The 9,348-nt window shown below is 40.1% G+C and overlaps 1 protein-coding gene across 1 annotated transcript; it reads right to left on the bottom strand.

Annotated features, from left to right (window-relative positions):
• Positions 1-3,847: 3,847 nt before the first annotated feature.
• On the bottom strand, positions 3,848-4,774 carry LOC107296881 (olfactory receptor 10G6-like). The gene has a single exon (XM_015826234.1). The coding sequence runs from the start codon at positions 4,772-4,774 to the stop codon at positions 3,848-3,850; it is 927 nt and encodes a 308-aa protein (XP_015681720.1).
• Positions 4,775-9,348: the final 4,574 nt, after the last annotated feature.

Below are 9,348 nucleotides of genomic sequence, written 5' to 3'. Positions count from 1 at the left end.
CAACTCCACAGTAAGGCTAAAATTCATTTTACTAGTCTCCAATAACTGCATCCACATGGAGGGAAGTATGCAGTAGGATACCCCAAGACTCTGTTTTAGGCCCAGTATTCCTCAATATCTTCAATAGATGGGGAACTCATCAAATTTGCAGATGACACCAAGCTGGCAGGAGTAGCCAACACTCCAGAAGACACAAAAGGATATTGACAGACTTGAACATTGGGCACTATCTAACAAAATGAAATTCAATGGTGAAAAAAAGTAAGGCCCTACATTTAGGCAAGAAAAACCAAATGAATAGGTACAGTATAGGAGGTACCTGGCTCAGTAGTAGTAACTGTGAGAAGGATCTTGGAGTCCTAGTAGACAATTACTTAAATATGAGCCAGCAGTGTGCTGCAGCTGCCAAAAAAGCCAACCCAGTCCTAGGCTACAATAACTCTGTTATTTTGTAAACTGAATTTCACTGGTCCCATTGTGTTGAAGCTCCTTCTCATACTCAAGTGAATCAGGGAGCCTGAGACACATTTGAATGTTATCTTGTTATTCTGGACTTAAAAGATGCTCAGTCCCTTTTGTCTAGGTGGTGGTTCCTAGATGTCTCTATCAAGGCCATCTTCCTTACTGTCTATCCTATCTTCAGTAAAAGAGTAAAGCTGCTTTCATAATCCAGAAAAAGGAATATTTAACTTAATAATAATAATAATAATAATAATAATAATAATAATAATAATAATAATAATAATAATAATAATAATAATAATAATAATAATAATAATAATAATAATAATAATAATAAAGTTGGAAGGGACCTTGGAGGTCATCTAGTCCAACCCCCTGCTCAGGCAGGAGACCCTATCCCATTTCGGACAAATGGCTGTCCAGCCTCTTCTTAAAAACTTCCAGTGTTGGAGCATTCACCGCTTCTGGAGGCAGGTTGTTCCACTGGTTAATTGTTCTAACTGTCAGGAAGTTTCTCCTTAGTTCTAAGTTGCTTCTCTCCTTGATCAGTTTCCACCCGTTGCTTCTCATCCTGCCTTCAGGTGCCTTGGAGAATAGTTTGACTCCCTCTTCTTTGGGGCAGCCCCTGAGATATTGGAACTGTAGGGGCTTTTCAGTAATATGGTGTAACTTGCAGATTTTAACATCCGAGATGCCTAATAGCAATAGCACGTAGACTTATATACTGCTTAACAGTACTTTACAGCCCTCTCTGTTTATAGAGTCAGTGTATTGCCCCTAGCAGTCTGGGTCCACAATTGACTGACCTCCGAAGGATGGAAAGCTGAGTCAACCTTGAACCTGTGAGATTTGAACTGCCAAACTGCTGGCAGTTTGGCAGTCATCAGAAGTAGCCTGCAGTACCACATTCTAACCACTGCGCCACCACAGCTTATTAGGAAGAGAGTCCCTTAGAGCAGAAGTCCCCAACCTTTTGGGCACCAGGGACCGGTTCCGTGGAGAGAGGTTTTTCCATGGACTGGAGAATGCGTGGTTTTGTGTGCTGCCTGCATCCCATGGATGGAGCTTTGCTTGTTTGTGTGGACTGGTTGCTGGCATACTGCGGCCGGGTACCGGTCCATGGACTGGGGTTTGGGGACCCCTGCCTTAGACCATCAGGCTTCAAGGCATTTAGAAATTTCAAGATGAATATCAATGCTTTAAGTCTGGTCTTTGAAACTTATCTCTTGTGGACCATATGGAGAGGGTATGCATCAGAAGCTTAATCCTGATACAGTCAGAGCATGGGCTCCCTGTTAGCAATGGATTCTGGGCCCTGTTGAAAAAAACCACCACATTCTGAGGCATTTCCAGAAAGTCCATAGGATTGGGACAACCTCACCTCAGGGGAGATGCTGCCCAGTGGTAGGACGCATGGTAGAAAAGCCTCTCCTTCCTGCATCCCATCAAACAGAACTCTTTAACAGATAGGAACCCTAACATGCCTCTCCTGCTGAATCTGATGGGATGGGTAGATGTAAATGGGAGGAGGCATTCATTCAGATAACATGACCCTATGCCATATAGGGCTTTATAGATCAAAATCAGCACCTTCAATTAGGTCCAGAAGCAAACTGGAAACCAGTGCAACTCACATAGTTGAGGGTGATATGTCCTTCCACGTAACTGCTCATGCCACCTCATTTTGCACTAGCTGAAGCTTCTGGATTCTTTTCAAGGGGAACCTCAAGTAGAGCATGTTATAGTAGTTCATTTGGGAGGTGACCAGGGTGTGAGTAACTGTGAGCAGAGCCTTGTATTTCAAGAATGCAGGCTTCTTAGGTCCCGATAGGTGACTGTGTGGAAGGGAAGACACCAATTTTCTTCCGAGTAAATCACAGCTCCGCACTGCAAATGCCTGAAGGCTTAATGTATACTAAACATCAAGGCTACTCTGAAACAAGGGCAGGTGTGAGGGTTGGAGAAGAAGGAGAATAGAGTGGCAGATGCCAGAACATGGAGAAGAACCTGTGGAGGAACTTTTGGCTGGAATTGCCCTTATCAGGGCAAAACTCACCTTCCTTAGGACTCACCTTTTTACCTAGATAAAGAAGCTAGATGGCTCCTCATTGGAAAACCTTACTAAGAGTAGTCCAGAGACTTTATAATAAAGGAATTGTCTATGTCAATGTTTCTCAACTTGACAACTTTAAGATATGTGGACTTCAACTCTCAGAATTCCCCAGCCAACCTTGCTGGTTGCAGAATTCTGGGAGTTGAATTCCACATATCTTAAAAGTTGAAAAACACTAACCTATATGTTCACAGCCAAAGCTAGAAGGCACATTGAGACCATTGCTGGAGACAAACAAGCCTCCATCTGTTGCTACCAGACCCATTTATTTCCTTGGTTTGATAGTTTCTTTATGTTGAGTTGTTGGTTTGGATGGTTGACACTCCACAATTTTTCATGACTGAAAGCTGAAGGATCTCAGGAGAATAACTTATGAGCTGTGGTGGTGCAGTGGTTAGAATGCAGTACAGCAGGCTACTTCTGCTGACTGCCGGCTGCTAGCAGTACGAGTCTCACCGACTCAAGGTTGACTCATCTTTCCATCCTTCCAAGGTCGGTAAAATGAGGACCTTGATTGTTGGGGGCAATAAGCTGACTCTATGTCTGTAAACTACTTAGAGAGGGCTGTAAAGCAGTGTGAAGCAGTATATAAGTCTAAGTGCTATTACTATAAACTGCAATAGATTTTCTACATCTTTGGAGAGTCCAGTGTTTGCTTTCTATTACTCACTAGTCAATTCTCCATCTCTCTCTTTCTACAAGGGTCACTGCCAACATGACATTGTTGAATTAAAGGGATTTGGAGCACATATGCTTTGGCCAATTATACTGGGTGGACAAAAGTTATTAGAGATAGGTGGTTCCAATATTTACCGTCAACAACATTGATGATCTGTAGCAAGTCCTGGGAAGTAGGAAAAGGGAGACATTGTGAAGTCATTCATATTAAACATGGTGAGGGTTATGACTTTAAATTTGGTTTTCTAATTCAAGTGTCCAATAGCAACTTATAATACATAAACTCCAAACATCCAACAAAAGTATTTTAATTTGAGAATGAGAGTTTGTGAAGAATTCAGTTTCAATGGGGAAATGGCAATTTTACACAATGTACACACAAAAAACCCCACTGGAAATGGAATTCTTTAGTGTCTTTAATATCAGACGTGCAAACTTTCTGTGGATCACAGTATAAACCCAAAATCTGTGAGGAGTACACACCAAAGGCATTGAGTACAATCACAGTTCTAGGTGGTTGTGCTCACTTTTCATTCAGGTGACATCTGATAATAGAAGAATAAAGGAAAAATGAGTTTGTTTACTTGCTGCTGGCTACTCTGCATTTCCTCTCCACAGTTTCACCAGTGCAGTCTTCATCTCCTTGTTCCTAAGTGTGTATATCAATGGATTCAACAAAGGGGTTACTGTGGTGTAAAACACGCTCACTGCACCATCCATGGAACCCTGAGAAGCTGGTCTCAGATAATGATATATCACAGGCAGGTAATAGATGCCCACCACAATAATATGGGCAGTACAAGTTGAGAAAGCTTTGTTCCGTCCTTCACTACTACTAATCTTCAAAATAGCCAGGATGATGTAGACGTAGGATGCTAAGATAAGCAGAAAACAGGTCATTGCCACAAGGCCAATGTCAATGAAGCTCATCAACTCATTGAGTTTTGTATCAACGCAAGCCAGTTTCAGCATGGCAGGAATGTCACAGAAGACATAGTCAACATAGTGTCTCTGTCCATAAGGCAAGTGGAAGGTAAGGAAAGTCTGAAATGTGGAATTGAGGCTGCCTCCAATTACGGTACCCAAGCAGAGAAGGAGACACACTTTCCAGTTCATGATGTTGCCATAGTGGAGTGGTTTGCAAATGGCCAAGAAGCGGTCATAAGCCATCAAGGTGTAGAGAAGACTTTCTGCACATCCCAGGAAATGAAAAAAGTACAGTTGAGTCACACACCCTAGGAAAGAAATGACTTTGCCTCCAGGAATGAATCCTGCAATGACTTTGGGGACCACCACAGAGGCGAACGCCATGTCTAAGATGGAGAGATGACAGAGGAACCAATACATGGGCTTATGCAACTGAAGGTTAAAGATCACCACTCCGATGATGAGGGAATTTCCAGAAAGAGTCAGGATAAATATGACTGAGAAGAAGAGAAGTAAGGGCAGCTTGAACCCTTGTGGATATGGAAACCCAGAAAGGATAAACTCATTTGGAGCTGTTTGATTTGGGCATTCCATGTAGTATCTTTTCTTTTAATCACCCAACCTGTGGAGCAGGTGAGATATTTTATGATATAATGAGAGATTTGAAGTCTGAAACACTTATTCAGAGTTAATGATGTTCCTGAAAGAAATAGTATCTGGCTAAGAAAAAAGGACTCTTTTTTAATATCTACATTCCACATTTGAGGTATGAATCCATCCCAACACAATAAGGATACATATTTTCCTTGAGCTGAGTTGGTTTTGGAAAAAAATCACTTTTGAAACTCTATTTATCATTGTATTGTTTTAATACTATGAGCCATGCAAATAGATTTTTCAATGTCTGTCCTTTGTCTAAGATCTGCAAGTACTTATAAAACCGAACCTGAATTCATTACATTCATTCGTGTTTCATTCAAACAGCAGTTTCTATCTTACATTATTGACTCCTGTAGAGATGTGACATCACATGTTTTTCATAGCCATGAAGGAGTAATGTTATTCAGTAAAGTAGGTGTTCTCATTTACAATTGTATTTTGGAGCTCATAAAATCCATTTAGCAAACATGCAGCATGAATTGGCACGCCTTCCTTCTATTAATCTCTTTTATTGGAAATGTATTGTACAAGATTTCTAGTTCAATTTGGCCCTGCAAAAACTGTAAACAATACATTGAAGAAGAAGCTACACAACCCAATTTCCTCTGTGTCTAGACAATGCACACTGATAACATTTTTCTGCAGGAGAAATGGCAGCTGACTTTAATGATATTCCCTGGAAAAATTGTAAAGCACAGGTCAAAGGATTTTGGAAATATTTAAATGCTTTACAGCAGACATGTCAAACTCACGACATCACGTGATGTTGCACAACGTATCAGGACTGTTTTGCCATTGCCGGCAATGGGGTGGGCATCCGGCCTGTGGGCCGGCAGTTTGACACCCCTGCTTTATAAGACAATATTAGCCAAACCATACTCACTAACTCTCTGTTGCTTTAGTTTCAGAAGTAGATTCATAACAGCAAAGTAATTTAAGTTGTCCCAAATATATTTCACCCAGATCGAGTATGCAGAGAAGATCCCAGGCTTTAGATTTCCTCCTAGAGAGAAAGTTGGGTTGATCTACCGAATAAAGTTCAATTAAGAACGTGCTCTATCAAAAATCCTATAAGCTTGTTATACAACTTCTCATTCTGTTGCTTGGAAGAACATTGGAACATATCGATGGGATCACCTAAGCAAGAAGTTACTAGCAGAAACTTGCTTAAGCTGTTTCCTTAAGTGTGTAGAAGGTTCTTAGAAGATTTCTCTGATAGTAGATCTATCACTGATTTCTGTGGTGGCAATGAAGACTAAATTGCTTTTACTCAGACTTGAGTTGCAGATGAGAGCTCAATCCCAAGGTTTCTTTTCATAAAGAGACTAGTTTTAATTTGTTATGGAAGAAGGTACCTTAGTGTGAAAAAAAGAGAGATTATTTGCTCTTGTGAAGTATAAACTGGCTGAGACCAGAACTACACCAAGAACTTTCCAAGCATCTTAGGTTTTCCTCACTTGCATTATCATATTGCTTTTTCCCCAGCTGTCATGTTTAGATGCTTCCTTAGAAGACAGTATTATCATTATCACGGTATCATCTTTATAGAATAAAGAATGAAAGAAGGTTGCTATACCTTGAGAACTTGAGACAGAAGGATGGAGGTCCACCAAGGATCAGTTCTGCAGTTTTTGACCCTCATCTCTTTATGCTTATGAAGCTTCTGCAACTCCCACATCTTCTCAGTCTTCTTTTCCTGAAAGTGCACCATTGTTGCTTCCATCAAATTCCTCTGGGTGTTATCTTAAATGTTTATTTAGAGGAAAGGCAATTAACGTTATCAGAAAACCACTGAGGAATAGTTAGAAAACTGTTGATTGCACCCAAAGTTTGGTCTCAGAAATACCAGTGTGATGGATTAGACAAGAAACAAGAATCAAAGATACTTTGAGGTTATTGATTTATTAAATTTATATGTTGTCCATCTCATAATCCAAAGTGACTCTGGATGGCTTACAAAGCCATGATAACATAAATATAAAAACATTAAAATTAGCAACAATTAAATAAAGGCTAAAGGACGATTGATGCTTATTTTCTTTCATTTGATCAACCATCTCCAGCATAATGTATCCCCATCAAGGCTCTGAGCCAAACTTTAAGGTCCTTCTGGAAGGCCAGAAGAGTGAAGGTATATCTCACATCTTGGACCAAGATGTTCTAGAGGGTGGAGGCCATGGTAGAGAAGACTCTACCCAAAATTCCTTAGCTGATGGTATCCACGGTAGGTCTCTTCTGCTGGAGCAAATGGGGAGGGCCAATCCCATCAGGGTGAGGTGGTTCCTCAGATAACCTAGTCCCATGCCATGAAGGGCTTTAAAGGTAATAACCAACCCCTTGAGTTGGACCCAGAAGCAAACTGGCAGCTAATGCAGCTCATACAACAGTGGCATTGCATACACCACCGTAGGGGTGTCTAGAACTATTTCTTCTGTTGCATCCTGTACCAATTGTAGTTTCCAAATACTCTTCAAGGGTAGCTCAATGTGGAGCACATTGCAGTAATCCAACTGTGAGATTAGTAGGGCATGAGTGACTGAGAGCATGGCTTAATGATCCAGGAAAGGGTGCAACTGGCGCATAATACAAAGATTTTTATTATGTGACCATTATCCTGTTTGCAGCTCTTCCTTCTGTTCCTCACAATTATTCCTTCTTCCCTTTACATTACCCAGCAGCCCATTGATTTCAATGGGAACACAGAAAATCTATCCAGCACTTAGCTGCAAAAGCCACCTATCTACTGTACCTTAGCAAAAGTTATCATGTCTGTTTATTTATTTAGCACATTTTTACAGCTATCCATTTTAGCTGTAAAATGCTCATGTGCTTACAATGCATACGAGAAAAACTTTATATAAAAGCTAGACGTCAACATGAAATAAAAACAATCAAAGTTCCTTGCATAGTGACAGCATAAAAACAAAACAGAAAGAGTCAGCTGTGCTGCTTTATGCAATTTTTCTTTTAAATAACTGCTTCTGTTGGGTTTCTTTTTTGTAAAAGGCTTCAAATACTTTTTCGGTTTGTTCTTACTTTTTTCACCTTCTTTTGACAGATTTTGTTTCATTTTTGTATTTGCATACAAAAGATGATGAGGGGGGCTGGAGAGTAAAACTTATGAAGAACGGTTGCAGGAATTGGGTAGGTCCAGTCTAGTGAAAAAAGGTCTAGGGTGACATGATAGCAGTCTTCCTAGGGGTTGCCACAAAGAAGAGGGGGTCAGTTTATTTTCCAACGCACCTGAAGGCAGAACAAGAAACAATGGATGGAAACTAATCAAGGGGAGAAGCAACCTGAAATTAAGGAGAAACTTGCTAACAGTGAGAATAATTAACCAGTGGAACAACTTCCCTCCAGAAGTTGTGGATGCTCCAACACTGGAAGTTTTTAAGAAGAGACTGGACAGCCATTTGTCTGAAATAGTACAGGGTCTCTTGTTTGTGCAGGGGGTTGGACTAGAAGACCTCCAAGGTCCCTCCCATCTCTCTTATTCTATTATTCAGTCAAGAGCTTCCTGATTCTTTCAAAAGCTCTGATTGCTTTTATTTCTTTGATCTTTCCAGGATTCTGGAAATTCCTTCCAGAATATGTACACAATGCTTCCATTCTCTTTTCTTCAAATATACTACACCTCATTAATGTTCTACCTATTTTCCCCCCAATGCTGAATTATATATAAAAAGAACATTGTCTCATCTTGAGTGAAATACAAGAAACCAAAATAAAGTCTTGGAGTTCTTAATGTTAGAGCTTTTATTTTATTTACTTTGTTAGAAACAAATGCTTCTAAGTTAAACCTGATGACAATAATGAGACTCTGATTTTCATTTTCTTAATAAAAAGAATGTTTATCTTCTCAGACATTACAAATTACAATATCTACAGCAGAGATGAAGCCAATTCTTTTGAAACCACAAAGAGGGTGAACATACTGGAGGTGTTGCAAAAATATACACTTTCATTAGGGGAGAAACCCCCCTCCCAATATTATATAAGAATTATGTATTTATTCCTCCACCTAAACTATCATAGACCAGGGAGTGTAATTTAAACACCACTGTTCTATGAGATATAATATACTGAAAAGATCCATATTAATAGTAATAGCACTTAGACTTATATAAAGCTTCACAGTGCTTTATAGACCTCTCTAAGCAGTTTATAGAGTCAGCCTATTGCCCCCAACAATCTGAGTCCTCATTTTACCAACCTCAGAAGGATGGAAGGCTGAGTTCAACCTTGAGCCCATCAGGATTGAACTCCAGGCTGTGGGCAGAGTTAGCCTGCAATACCACATTCTAACTACTGTGCTACCACTAAGATACAACTTAGAAATCAGGACCAAGTAAGATTGATGGTGAATCCATGCAGTATGGCTGAGTCAGAAGCCAGAATCAACAAATCAATAAAGATGTAGGCCATCTCATTGGTTCAGAAAGACTCTGATCCTTAAGCAAAGATCATCAGGAAGTCAGTACATTTTCTCCCCATGACATAATCAGAAC

Source organism: Protobothrops mucrosquamatus, unplaced genomic scaffold, assembly GCF_001527695.2.
Source record: "Protobothrops mucrosquamatus isolate PMUCROS unplaced genomic scaffold, P.Mucros_1.0 scaffold3014, whole genome shotgun sequence".
Classification (NCBI taxonomy): Eukaryota; Metazoa; Chordata; class Lepidosauria; order Squamata; family Viperidae; genus Protobothrops; species Protobothrops mucrosquamatus.
The sequence above is the reverse complement of the archived record's forward strand: the minus strand, read 5'-3'. Positions and strand labels throughout refer to the sequence as shown.